This window comes from Malurus melanocephalus, unplaced genomic scaffold, assembly GCF_030028575.1.
Source record: "Malurus melanocephalus ecotype Western Australia unplaced genomic scaffold, MMel_1.1 scaffold_150, whole genome shotgun sequence".
NCBI lineage: Eukaryota > Metazoa > Chordata > Aves > Passeriformes > Maluridae > Malurus > Malurus melanocephalus.
This window is the reverse complement of record NW_026623382.1, coordinates 1,185,492-1,200,748: the sequence shown is the minus strand read 5'-3', so window position 1 is coordinate 1,200,748 and position 15,257 is coordinate 1,185,492. Positions and strand designations below refer to the sequence as shown.

The window sequence follows — 15,257 nt, the reverse complement described above, 5'->3', positions numbered from 1 at the left end:
ACCCTAAATTWTACAATAAGCAAAATGAATAACTAATCAGTCATTTGCAACCTCCCTCTTTCGAAACTAAAAAAAAATTTAAAGCACTTACTTTTCCTGACTGCAACCTCTGAATTCTTGAATCACATACTTTAATAACATATAATAAACTGTTTATTTGATTTTTTATAGTGTTTATATCTGAAAGCAAAAACAAATTGGATTAAGCAATGCAGATGACTAAATAAACTTTTATTTTAATATGCTCTAAAAATATCATACAAAAAGCGGCATTCCACATACAAAACACACATTTGAACAGACGGGAGGCTTTTTTTCAGTTTAAATACCTTGCTGATGGAAGTGAACAAAAAGAAATATTTTTCTCTTCCCTTTTTCAGATTAATGGCTGACTGACTACCATTAATACCTTAAATATTACTGAAATTCAGAATCACCAGTCAAGCAGTTTTGATTTAATAGAAATACACTTTGCTAACCAAATATTCTATATGTACAGAAAGGAATCAAACACACATCAACCAACAAAACACTTATGAAAATGAAAATTTGAATTTTAACACTTCTTATGCATTTTCTTTTTAATAAAATACTTTATACTATGCTACATGTTGGAATATTCTACAGAGATCACACTGGTAAATGCATTTCATATTTCGCAAAACAGTGCAGCACTAACCATCTCCTGCTGTATCTAGAGATCGAAGATATTGCAGTTCTTCACTTGCTTTATCTTTCACTGCTTCCAACTCTCCTATATTATCACTTAATTTAATAATATTCATAAAGGCCTCATAGTTACAGTTGGAATCACGAATCTGAAACACAAAGTTTTACAGTGTAAGTAATGAAAAACAGCTAAAAGCATAAGACATGAYTTTTCTTCAAGTGAATTAGTTTGATACAGCACTGTGAAGTGGCATTTTGAAAATTCTTTGATGCTTCTACATCTTCTTTTTGGTACTGAAATTTTACATGGACTAAGAAAGAAACAGGAAGCAYAGTCAAAGCCTATTTCACACCATCACTTTCTGTTTTTCAAGACACAGACACAGAAAGTCCATCAACCTGCTTAATGAAGATATCTCCAAAATCCAATCAATCTTCTTCTGCTATTATCTCCTTAGGTAAGTAGGCAGAAAATGGTGAGACCACTGAAAAGATTCAGCTTTAAAAAGATGCCCTGAAAGTGTACATGCTCCCAGAGTAACGGCTTCTTAAGATACAGAATTACAAAAAGGATTAAAACATCCTACAATGTAATGATAACCTACTGAGGGGAAAAAAAATCCTAAATGACTCCTCACTGGAACCCTTATTCAGACACCCTGGCAAATACTATTAAGCTATTTAAACATATGCTGTTTTACCAGTATTGCCATAGAGTGAACCTTCTTTAGGGACTCAAAGGAATTTGTGCAAGTGAAGCAAGCCTGCTATGCTGCCAAGATCACTGGAAACCCTGTTGTGAATGCAGTATGGAGATCAGGGGAAGGTTGGCAGCTATACAGCATGTGCACACAGGTGCTGAGGGTTGAGTTCTAATGTTGTCTTTACCATCTGAAGCCAAAAAAGTCACTTCACCCACATCTCTTATAAATGCTCACTTTGATATGGAAATGTAATACTTTGTACCGCAGAAGTGCATTGACATGAGTTGCACGAAGCAGAGTGAATGAAGACTAGATACCATTGATCAAAGTTAATGGAAAAAATCTCCCTAAAAATCTGCTTTTAAAAGTAATAATACATGCAATACTTGAACTTGAAACACTTTGTAAAAATGTGAATTTCACAATGAAGAAAGAAGTTAGAATTAACTTCTAATTTTGCTTTGCATTTTATTGCAACAGAATTAGTATCGGACTRTGGTGTGCCTAGAAACCTGGAATCAAACTTTGCTTTTTTCATTTGCTTTATGTCAAAGGTTCTAAAAGGAGACAGGATTTATTTCAGTTGCCTCTACTTCTGACCTTAATTTTTGCAATGATCTACATTTCATAAGACTTTGTATTAAATATTTTTCTTATCTTTCCCACAGCACATTTGCTTCTTCATCACAGAAAGCAATTTTGAAAATCAGTTATTTGGGACATCACCATCATAACAGAAAGGATTCTGAGTTTTTTATAAAGCTATCTCTGGATGCAGCTGGGGGCAGTGCTCAGTAAATAAAGAACAAGGCCAAGTTACAAATAAAGAACACGCGTAGGAGGAAAGGGGAATCAAAAATTGAAAATTCTGGTCCAGATGAGCAGTATTTTTTTTACTAAAGCTAGGTTCCTGCAGAATAGCAACATGCAAACTTTTATATGAAATGGAGGAGGCTTGAATGAAGGAAACATTGTACATGTACACTTCATTTCATAATTCTATACTTAAATAAGAACTTTAAAATGCAAGTGTGTTTTCAGCACAGTATTTGAATGTACACTGTAAGAATAAAATACATGAATAAAAGAAGAGAAGTTGGGGAAAAAATTAAACTTGATCCATTAACTATAAAGAACAATAAAGTATAAGAGTATGTTTTAACTTGCTTGGCAATGAATCAGTAATGTTAGTTAAAGCACAAATACTTTATTTACATTAGYTTTACTACATAATACTACTTTAAAAAGTTTGGGGACTTTTTTTGCAGATGCACTAGAGAGATATCAAAGCAAAAAATTTGTTTCTTCCCATTCAGTTGAATTATTTAGGGTTAACACAAACAGTCCTAAAACAATTGCCCTGAAATTCCTTAGCAGAAAATAAATCATACTAGCTTTCATTCTTGAAGCCTCTTAAGCTTGAAAGGACAAACTGTAAACACAGGGCAAAACACTTCCACGGTTACTGCCACCCCCCAAAATGCCATACTTCCCAAACAGCCAAGTAAAACAGTCAGAGGAGTGAACTTTACACTTTGTAATTCATTTGTCCTCAGTCAGGCAACTTTTGCTGAACAATCAAAATGACAGTGCAGATAATATAGACTCTGTGTGTATGTGTGTATAAAATTTAATACAGCAGYATTGGTAACATTTATACCAGAAGTCTACCATCATGATTATAGAGAACACAATTAAAGCTTTGTAAGAAAATATTCTGGAAATATAATTTATTTYAAACATTTTAAATCTTACCATCCATATGACATACTGATTAATATAATCAGGATCACTGAGCTGGTTTATTAATGGAAGAAGAATTCCTCGGGAGAGGATTTCCTAAAAAACAAAGGATAATAGTTCATTTTATAAGTTGATTCATAAACCTAGTGTAACTGCAATAATTTAAACATCACTGCAGAGAGGCTAAGTAACAAAAGTTAATTACAGCAAACATTTAATARGCACTACCACATTCTCTTCCAATTAACATTACAAATACTTAGTCCTTCAAGAAAAACAACATCCATTTYATCATCTTTTTCTAATGGTGGTAGAGCTAATAGAACCTTCAAAAACATTTCACACTGACTRTTCACTGCTATTGAATACTTATCATGTATTTAAAATACTACTGCATTTAAAATACTCAAATATTAAATTAGATAGATTTTTAGAAAATAAGAGCAGCAGTTTAAGATATACTATTTTTTATGACATTAAACCAAAGAACTGGCATGGCTTTTAGAGTTTGTACTTACCCTGACAAAGTATCGCATGATCTTGTTCTGGAAGTCTCCAGGAGGTAGCAATATATACAGTAAAACCTCACACAGATCCCTTAGGAATCCTAGAGAAGAAAAACAAAAACCCCTCAACACAATTTCATTTATGTTACTTCATATCTTACCTKATACCATAAAATCCAACAGATAAATCATTAATTTTGAGGACATATAATATATTGAATTCAAATATATAAGCATGTATCTCTTACAATCCAAGCATCACAGTAGCACTTTTCAGATGGAATATAAGCATTACTGATAAGAAAGATCTACCTCAAAACMAAGACAACAAAAGTCAAATTCCAAGATAAAAAACCCCAACAACCTAACTCTACTGTAGCTTCTTACTTAACATATAGAGCTTTTTTTTTTCCCTCCTTCAACATTTGGCCAAAAAAGAGTGTTTTTTGAAGGAAGACTACAGAATAGTGATAAGGAAGGCACATCTAACAAAAAGATCTAAGAATCTGCAAAACCATCCCCTCCTTCTGCGAARGAATATTTCTAATTCTTCCAATGAAAGGAGGAAGACTTACATATGTACATGCTTCATTTTAATTGTAGCATTAATATGTATAAACAAGAGGGAATATACATGTATAGTACAAAACACTTTCAAAGTCACATGCTAAGATTTTAATGTATTTCATATTGTGAACCCAACTGCTAGTATTTTCATTTAGTCTCCCRTATTAAAATATTTACTCAGAACATTGTATTGAGAGACCTTCTTCATCTTTGGGAGAAGTGCAGACTAGATCACGACAGACTTCTTTTTCCATTTCAACTTCAACCTCAAAGAATGTATCTACAAGTTCCTCAGCTTGATCTATGCAAAAGAAAAAAATCAAAATATCAACCAAACATGTTTTTATCAAGATCAGAAACTTGAGAGCAWATTTGAATTATAAAATAAGGCTAACTATATTTCACATAAGGCACCAGCCTACTCAAGACTCAAATGAAAGACATTTCACATTACCTTTCATCTGATCGCCTTTCTCTGCTATCCTTTGCTGAGCTTTTCTGAAAACTCGAAGATGAGTGCCAAAATCATCAACAAGTCGTGTAGTGAAATAAGGCTGCCAGTCTGTTTCCTTTGACCTATTAGTAAAGGACATCCATGAAAATTAATTATTTTATTCTGAACACAAAAAACAATAATAAATTTCTACTTCTCCTTCCTTCCTGCCAYACTAATAGTAAACATGCTAAAGCAAATAAAAAGATCAGTCTCCTAATTGCCTATCCACTGAAAAACTAAATATTGTAAAATAGATCTCTTGCACCACATCAATATTTATGTTTGATTTAGTTTAAAGTCAACATTTGCATACCAAATAGTGTTCTGGTTTGTGACATTGGCAAGTATCTGTGAGAAGTCCTTATATAAAGTTTACGATCAAAACCTAAAATACTCTCCAGGTCTTTTTCAGCCACACTTTCTACCATTTTGGAAGGCACCTAAATAAAATAATTTTCTTCTGAATTTGCAGAATATGCACAAGTGAGAAAACACAAATTTCACTTGAAACTAGAAGAAATCTAATAAAATCAACATTTGATGCCATGTCTTATATAAGGTACTTAGCATAMTCTTCTAACAATGAACATAGGTTTAGATCAGAAAATAGTCACTGTTAGAYCTGCATGAAACTACTTCCTTAGTGGTGTGAAAAGAACAGACATATGTATGATGTCTGTGCCTTACCAGGCAAACTAGAAATGTGATTGTGCATTATAGGTTTAATGAATCCTGATGCTAGCAATAGCTCTTGCCCTGCACTAAGTATTTTATTGCCTGAACTCTCTCAAGATGCCTGCTTTGTTACAGCAGGAATCATTCTACAACACTTCCTTTTTTTGTTTGTTCCCTTACCTGCTCTTTCTTTTCTCAAGGAAAGAGAAACAGATAAGGAACTCTGGAAGAAAGAGAAGCCTACTGCACAATATAGATGTGTAAATAAAGACGCAGAGTTGTCCCAATGGGCAGTCGACCAAACCATCGGTGTCATCCAGATGCCCCATTCGCACAAAACAGAACTGCACAAAACCACTGGGTGGCAACCTTACACCAGGCTCCCAAAGCTCAGGAAACAAAAAATTCCCACTGCAAATCATTCTCCCCAGAAGCTCACAGGCTGTGTGGAACTATARGCGATGGTACTAATCTAAACTGCTTCAGCTATATCCAACTACAGACATTAGAAACAAACTACATCATTTTTTCGCAGAAGAACAGCTGCTGTGAAATTGATTTGCTTTGTACAGCGGAACACAACTGCACAGGAGCAGTGCCTATTTTTGAACAGCTRTAGTACAGTAGGAAAGAAAAATAAACTTGCTAAACTTGACCTACTTTGACACAAACTCAGTGCTTGACACTGTCCAATGTAGTAACTTTGCCAAACAGAAAAAAACATTGAAGCTGGGTAGCAAGGTCCATTTCATGCAAATATAAGTTTGGTTGCTGTAACATAGTCTATTTAGCATAGTTTTCACTATTTCAATACTGATTCCTAGTACTGTCATTATTCTACTAATATTAAGATTATATTATAATTAATTTTTCCTAGTATTAAACAAAGCTCTCCATCTTTAACCCTCACTGTCAGAAAAGCTACACTAACCTACATTTTCAAGAAGGAGGGGATAACACCACCTTAAAATTGCTGAGAAGCTACTTATATTTAGGTGACCTACAACCTCTTCTGCAGAGAAAGCAGGTAACAATAAGCAAAGTAGGATGAACACCTGAAATAAGCTAATAAACAAGTGTATGGACATAAAGGCACATGGTACCTGGGCTGAGAAATCAGCCATACTAAAGAAGTACATTTCCCAGACAAGTTGCTTAATCAAGTAGCAGGAAGTCAGGATACAGCAAGASAAATAAGGGTTAATAAACAAACTATCCATTTGTTCTCTATCTATCCTGTTTTAAAAGAAAAGGTTTGCCTATGTGACTTTTCACTTCATCCCCCAGACGATTATTCTTTTTAAAATATTCATTGTTCTTACAYATTGAAGAGCCACACCACTTCTAAAAATCATCTGAGGTAACACTGATGTTGAATTCAGACTTTCGGATTGACTTACCTTGCRAGTGGCCCTACTCTTTACCTAAACAGACCTGAGTACAAAGAGGTGATGATTCAAAAAATTAGTGCTTAAGTTGCAAATAAAAAAAAAAAAGCAGTTCCATGATTTTAGACATTAATCTAAATTTTGAAATGGCCATTCTGAAAAAGATCATGATTACAAGCACCGTAATCTCCATTATTTCCTCAATGGATCAGCAAAAGATTGTACGTCTTACATTATAATCATACATTTTTACATGTTTTTATATATGTTCTTTCTGTAAAGTGCTCTGAACCATAGTTCATAGTAATCTATAGTAGTAGATTAACTTAATCACTTCTCTACTACCATACAACCCACAGTATATTGATGTAAACACAAATAAATCTTACCTGGCGGAAAACTGAACAAGTGCGTACTGAAGAGCCTGCCTAATTTCCAGAAGAAAGGATTCATCATCACTTAGTGTGTAATACCAATACTGCACATAGTCTCTCAGGGAAAACTGGATTACCTGAAATTGGAAAGAAAATAAAAATTAACTAAAGAAAAAAGACAAAAAAAATGCAACAGTTTTTTGTGCCTAGCAACACGACGAGAGTTACCTTAAAAGATTACCAGAGCGAACAATACTCCCCTATCATTACAAAATTGGGAGTGAAACAATAAAATTCCCAAGAAAAGGTTTGCAGATACTGTTTTTATCACCACTACACTGACAAAATATAATATACTGAAAACACAGTCAAATATTCCCCAATATCCTAGCCCATCTTCAATGCTTTTTTCATTTATCGCTCTGAAATACAACAAAATTTTGAAATGCTATTTGCCACTCAACTACTTCTGTATCACATGTTTAATTCTTGCAAAAGAATTAAAAAAAAAAAAGTAGATTAAATGGTCATGGTTAGAACATACCTGTTGCAAAGGCTCATCAATTATGTTTGCACCTGTCAGTCTTCTGTCAATCTTTATAGGCCTGGCTTCACGTTTCATTTCTTCTATGCACTTGAAAGAGATTGGGAAATGTAACTTTGCAGGATTTAGCTCTAATAAAAAAAACAGCTCTACTGTCCATTTTATGTACCAGTAATGACTTGGTTTGCTTCCAGTAATGATTTGGGTTGGAAGGGCTAGTTCGACCCCCCTAAAATGAGCAGGGACATCATCAACTATCTTCAACWAGAGCAGGTTGCTCAAAGCCCTGTTCAACCYGACCTGGAATGTGCCCAGGGATGGGGCATCCACCATCTCTCTGAATTTTTCTGAAATTTTCTGAATTTTTCACTATACAGTCAATAATGATGAGGAACTTCGGAAAACCTCCTTCTTGCTTAATATAAAGGAGAAAGTGTTTGCTAAATTACTAGATCAGAGGGAAAATAAAGTTCAAATAATTAGAAAAAGAGGGAAGGGGGAGACTCAACAGCAGCACAAGATAGTTTCTGTGCAAGACTCCACTGCCCTACTTGTTTGKGAATTCAATTGTGCCATCCCAGRCAGATRATTTTCAGTTGGGYTTTTGGTTGCTTTATCTACCTCAGTTTATTCWATAAGCCAGAAGAGAAATTACTTTTTTGTACCATTGTTACTCAACAGATGAGTCTTTGGAAAGTAACTGATGAAGAGGGAAAGAAATTACTTTATTGAAGGATTTGCAGCTCAGAGCTGTTAACTCCAAGAATGACCTCATCAGAGYTGACTTTTGGCAGCTGACATACTGAAAAAGAACTCTCTTTATCAGTCCTTCTCTCAAGTGGACTAATATAGTGCCTTTCTACAAAATTTCGATGAAATAGGCAATAAATCCCTCTATTTTCACAGAATAACAACTCAACAATTTACACTATTGTTCCAATAAACGAGTAATTTCTTTGATCTAGAAAGCTATGACTATACTGGAAACAAGGAAGAACTGCCAAAACCATAAAGAAAAGAATTATGAAGCATATATCCAGGATTTCTATTCTATGTGATTTGCCTTAAGTATCTCTCATTCAAATCAGTTAACAGTGAACAGCAGTGAAATACCTGAGGCCAAAAAGAAAATCATCTTCCTACTTCAGCAACTCTGTATCACAAATATTTTGTTGCAAAATTCTGCATATATTTGTACTTTCAAGACAATGGAATTATCAATGCTATTTTAATATGAATAAGGCTATATTCAAACAATATTCCACCTATATACTAATGAATTTGCAAAGTATTTTTGTCTTGATTGTGTCAAAACCACCAAAATGATACAGAACTGTATAATTATTTTTGTTAAGCACAGCATARTAAAAATTATCAAACAAAATTGTCAAAAGAGAGTTTTGAAGGACTGTATGTATAAAAACACATTTGAAAAACAGAGAGGAAAATACAGCAGCAAAGAAAAGCAGCAGACACAAGAAAGAGAGGAACACAGAAAATATGCAAGATTTCTTGGTAAAAATTTCAGTATTCATATGCTCATAGGATCCAGGTTCTGACCTGGATTTCAGGAATTCATCTTGTCCAACTTTCTGCTCAAAGCAGAGCCAACTACAAGGTTAGACCAYTTTTTCACATTCTGTTCTCCAGTGAAATCTTTATGTGCTTGCAGTACAATTTAATTTGCCTTTGATATATCTGAAGACATCTAAAATTTAAAGTATGTGCTTTTATTCCATTATAGGTACAACGGATGACTGCAGTCTCACTTGGAAAGCACTGTTGGTTTTATGCCTCCCTTCCAGACACTGACACAGAAGACAGACTTGAAGGACCAAACTCAGATTATAACAACGGTTCCATTTGACTGTCACTTCACTCATAATTAGTCTGAAGCACTCTACCAGTTTTAAGTCATTAGTTAGGAAAATGGGTATGACTTGTTWTTGTTACATTTGACACATGCTTGCTTCATTTTAAGCAGGTAGAAAGCACTAAACGTTTGGGGGGGAATGCAAGACATGGTGTCTACAAAGTGAGATGCAGCACAAACAAATTCAAGCTCCACAAGGGTCTAACTGCACTGACTAACTTCAGACTTTTGCTTCACTGCACTAATGGATATTTCTGAAGTCCTCTTTTGAAACTCTTAGGTAACTGCTGAATATAAAATATGCCTCATTTGGACTGTGCTACTATTTCCTCAATTACTGTCACAGGGTTTCACGGGTGGACAAGACCCAAGGTTTATTCACACATCGGCATCAAATCCATGCCACAGAATATAACCCACTGACTTAAAACATTGAGTCAGAGACTATTCAGGGATCACATCTGCAACTACCACTTGTAAGTTCGTATCACTGTTACTTTACTGTACTTCTTTGGCAATATTGTTCCCAGCCTAAGGAAACTCTTTGTCTTTTGGGAGAAGCTTAGAGACATCAATGACAATAAGCAAACTTTTCACACTTCTGTTGACACTGGAGTGAATCTATAATTTCAACTGAAAGTAGCATTCACGTTAACAGTTCAGAAGGCTCTAAATTTACATTTCATTCAACACTATTTGAATACAAGCCTACAGACAACTGTGTATCTTGCAGAGCCAGTACATTATCGCATCACTGAGTAGATTCCTAACACAAAAGTTATGTAAGACTTGCAAAAAAAAAAAAAGGCAAGTCTAAGCCTAATTTTTAAGCCTCCCTGTGTGTATGTAAACAAACAAGAAAAAAAGCAGAAAGCTATACAATCTTCCACCAAACGTAATGAAGTATTCTCCTCAATGTGAGGTATTCATTATGTATTTGCTAGAAGCTATAATATGCAGCAATCAAGGAAACCTGTCAGCACCAAATCCAGCGTTGTAACATATGGTACATTCTACATATTTTATCCAGTCACAACTTTGATGTTCTGTATTACAACCAATTTCTATAAAATCAAACACTTGAACACTTATGTTAAACTAAAAAAATTTCAAGTACCAGAGAAACTCCCAAGTACCAAAACTTCAATAGAAGTCGGTCTGTGACAAAAAGAGCTTCTTATAAAGAACATGTATCACTGGATTGCTCCTCAGGCTACAAGAAAGTAATTTCATATTAAGGTGATCTGAACTTGTACATRGTTAATGGAGGAAGTATATACACACACCAACCACTAGAAAGAATATTCATTGTTCCAGACCACTAAGGGCCACAATGGTTTTAAACATCATAAAAATTTCAAATTACAAATATTCCTTTCCAYAGTCAGCAGAAATTTAATGCACAAATAGCAAACAGGAATCACAAGCAAACTACACATTTGGTTTTGGTTGGGACTCATCTYTACTTGTACTGCTACTGAAAAGCTCAGCTACACTTGTGAATGCTATTTTAATGCAGTGGCAAAAAAAGAAATGCAAACACTATTGTGGAAGACAAAGAGATTTTAGGTGGTGAACAGCTTCAAACAGCATTTCATAAGTCAGCAAAAAATTAATACCTTGGTATTACAAAACTTAAACCCAGAGATTTGTCGAGACAGGACAGTTGAAAAAAGTGATGTGTCAATAATCCATACTCAAATAGTAAGTCAAATTACTGAAATTGCAAAGATTACACCAAAAAAGCTCCACAGGATTTCATGCTTTCATTAAGCAACCAGAGCATACATATGTACTGAACCTAAAAAAGTAACATTAACATTAAAAAAAGTTTCAGTACATAGAGAAAATTTAAAAGACAGAAAACTTCCCTAAATCTGCTCTCAAAACACAGGACATAAGTAACACCCCATAATCCATGTAACACTAGCACTAAAGTCTATATAGCACCAAAAACCTTAGTCCTCTAAAATGAGGTTCCATTAYCAGAACAGAATCATTAGTTGACAGCTGTCTTTCCCTTTTTCAGCCTTAACCTTTATGTTTTTTCACCTGAAGCAGTGAACTTACTTCACAGTTTAGGATCTACTTTCAGATTTATTTTAAAAGATTCAAACATTGAAGTGAAAAGGCCACTTACCAAATGAGCTATGAACCAGTCACAGAAAAAGTTCTGTGATTAGAAAACATACTGCTGAATCACAAGATAACTTTCTATGTGCTAGTGATAATGCTGAACACKCATCCCCTTTCATAGACAACATAAAGTGTAGTGAAATGACAGCGAAGAAAGATCAGGATGCTTCAGTGAGAATAYTGAGTGACAATAAATTTAACATAATTAGCAATCTTCGGGTTAAAGTGTTTTGTCTATTCTGACAACTGCAAATGGATAAGGCCAAGGTACCAAACTTCTGAGCCAACAAGATACAGTGGTTCTTAAAACAGGAATTCCTAGAAATTCTWCCTCTTGGCTATTAACAACTTTTCTGTACTAAACAGACAGCAGATTTATTCAGTTAGGAACCCTGAACTTAAGTCCATCAACCAAAATGATGTGTCTGCTAAGAATTCAGGGAAGACCTGAAAAGTAGACTCCACTGCTGCCTCTATTTATAGTTGCCTTTCCAGAATTTCTGCCTGGTCTTGAAGATAGCCAAAGATAATCTCTATATCCTTGAAAATCTAGACTTCCTACTGGTTTGACTTTCTTAGTTAGGCAGGCAACTTTCTGACCACAATCCAAAAAGAAGAGACTACAGATCCGGTGATAGAAAACACCGAATAGTCATGAGAATCTTACACAAAAAAGCAAGGAAGAGCTACCCACCACAATAAACCAACACACACAAGTAGTCTGGAAAGGAATGATTTAGTAATTTCTTCACAGACGATATTAGCCAGTCATATCATATTCATTTCTCACAATGAAGAAAAAATACTTGGAACAAAYTTTCCATTACCTATTAAAAAACTTTTATTTCAAAAAGGAAGAATATTTATTTCAAAAAGGAAGCATTTCACTTACACATTGCAGATAACTCAAAAAGTAAAAGCAGACTCTTCTGCCTTGTGAAATGGGCACAATTCTTAGATTAAAACTGATTATTTCTAATTTCCTAAACTATAAAATCTGATCTACAAGTTAAGACCAGAAAGCTCTCCTTACCTTAGGGATCCCAACTGATGTACAAGGGAGAAAYGAATGTTCACACTGCTCAAGGTATTTTTCTGAATTGCTTTTTCCAAATAAAAGAGTAACCACAAAACCCCTAAAATGGAAAAAGAAAGACAGGTACAACAACAGCCATGTTTTCCCACCTCTAGAAAATATTTAACACAATTTATAAAATTATAATATCTGACACTCCTCACTGTTTACTCTTGCAGGTGGTGCTTTTTCACASTGTAATGTGCTGCTCAAAATAAATAACACTACATATGAAGTTTTTCTAATCTTGTATTATGTCTTGATACATTTCTGCCACACAGCAGATCTATCCAGCACTATCTATGCYACAGTGTGCCTGCTGTGACAGCACACTGCCTGTGCTCACAAATATTAGCCCATGGGAAGAGGGGTACACACAGAAGTTGCCCTGGTTGTATTTATCTGAAGATTCTCCTACTTCAACACTATGAAGAAATAAACTCTGTGGGMTACTCCATTGTAGCCTAAGCCACAAAATCATGGTCCAGGAATAAACTGGTGCAGTAAGCGTAACTAACCACTGCATATGTTTAGACAATGTGCTCACCCTTGCCACAACTGGAAGAATTTATTTACAGCTTACGACATTACGCCACGAAAGCACATAAACATCAAGCTGGTTTACTAATAGATGAAAATCTGGTGTCTGCCCCAATTATAGCATAAGCAAAGCAGGTAGCCTTTGAAATATCAAGAAAATAAAGAAAGAAAATAGATTAGTCTTGGAATAGCTAAACACACACAGCTTTTTACACAAATTTCAAAGCATTCAGTTAAAGGCCAGCTGACCAGCATTTGTGACCACAGGAACTCACAAAGCTATTCCAGGCTTGAAATGTGCTGAAGTAATACATTCTTTTAATATAGATAGCTGTTGATATATGATACTCTTACAAGATTAGAGAAAAAATCCTATTCAAGCTAAAACATGCCATTTAAAGGTTTCAAATCCCAAAATTAAAAAAAAACTCTTTTTAAGTCCCCAGGGGCTCAGTAATTCAGAAACAAGGAGGAAACTCCATGAAAGAGAGAAGGGGAAGAAAAAAGGCTACACAAAATTATTATCAATAACTTGACAATGTATAAGAAGAGTTCACTGGATATGCTGCCTAACAGCCATCTTTAYCTGCCATATGACAGCAAGAAATAAAAGCAGGTTCAACTGCCCTCCTGCTTCCTATAATTTTAAATTCATAACACCAATCAGAGTTCACAGATAAGAACTTGCTTAGAAAAATCTCAATATGAGTTTCACCGATGTTTTGGTTTGTTTTTAATTGTTAAAGCTTGGAATATTCTTTTGACTATCTATGACGTTTCTATTAGAAACCTCAGTTGTCTTTTAAAGAAAACAGTAAACTCAAATTTGGCCTAAAATCAACTTTAACTTCAAACATCCATCAGCCAGCTGCTTCTCTTCTTTTATTCAAAAGCACTGAAGCCTTGAAAGTAACTACTTATAAATAATATCTCTGTTTTGTCTCAAATGTTTTGATACTTTTAAAGTTAATGACTCATGCAAAAATACTAGTACTACCAAATATTTAAATTTGCTAATTTTCTTAGATGCCTTTAAATATTTTCAGTTTTATACTAGAAATGCCAGGAGCTTCTTCTTCTCTGGCAGAAATCAATACATTTTATTCTCTAATGTAAAATCTTGTGAAMATTAGAGAAAGATACATAGTCTGACCATTCAGGGCATTTGTTAGCTAACCTTAATCCTCTAGTGTAAAYGCTTACCTAATTCATCAAAAGAATTCTCAATATATGAATGAAAAATCATGTTAGTCTTCTCTAAATGAACAAAGCAGAAAAAGATTGTATTTTGCCCAAATTTTTTAAAATTCTTCCAAAGATTACTCGATGGCCAGCCTTTTTCAAGGACAGATTAACAACAAAGTAAAGGTGAAAAAACAGAAAAATGAAGACAACAGGTTTCTCATTTCCCCCTCAAGTCTGAAAAGTAACAGTCTCAGCTGAATGCTTTGTGGAAGTCAAAAAGTAGTTGAGAGAAACATTCCTGATTTGGTCAGCAATTACAATCATTAATGGAGCCAGACAGTCACATACATATGGATGTGATTGAGTATCAATAATTATGGGGTTTGATGACAGAGCAAATTCTTTTGCATGGCAAAGCAATTGATGATCCAAGAAATTTCAATTTTTGTATTTGGCAAAAACACAATTACATAATTTTTATTTTACTTCCTTGGGACTGAAAGAGGGAAGAAAATAGGGAAGGTAAGAAACACTATTAGTAGAAAAGGCAGATTATAACAGACAGGCTCAGCACTCAGTTAAAGGGGTCTATATCAGTATCTGAAGGAGATGGAGAAAGAAGAGCAACACCCTATAATATTCTACACAGGTTAAGTAAACAATATCTATCTTTAGGCTTCTGCTTTTGACCTCAGTTCCCTAAGTGAATGAGTTACCAGAACCTGAATGAAAAAAGGCTAACATTTTATAAATGTTCWGTCTTGAAACAAAACGAAATGAAG

At 34.5% G+C, this 15,257-nt stretch overlaps 1 protein-coding gene across 4 annotated transcripts in view; it reads right to left on the bottom strand.

The window, feature by feature from the left end:
- Positions 1-15,257, bottom strand: part of SNX13 (sorting nexin 13) — a 64,646-nt gene that overhangs the window by 26,272 nt on the left and 23,117 nt on the right. For all 4 annotated transcript variants that reach the window (XM_057371629.1, XM_057371631.1, XM_057371630.1 and 1 more), the window contains exons 3-11: positions 12,709-12,811; positions 7,667-7,756; positions 7,138-7,259; positions 4,644-4,765; positions 4,389-4,490; positions 3,635-3,723; positions 3,129-3,212; positions 680-818; positions 92-180 (exon numbers count right to left, since the gene is read on the bottom strand). In XM_057371629.1, coding sequence (XP_057227612.1) covers positions 92-180; positions 680-818; positions 3,129-3,212; positions 3,635-3,723; positions 4,389-4,490; positions 4,644-4,765; positions 7,138-7,259; positions 7,667-7,756; positions 12,709-12,811 — 940 coding nt within the window. The remainder of the gene's footprint in view (positions 1-91; positions 181-679; positions 819-3,128; positions 3,213-3,634; positions 3,724-4,388; positions 4,491-4,643; positions 4,766-7,137; positions 7,260-7,666; positions 7,757-12,708; positions 12,812-15,257) is intronic.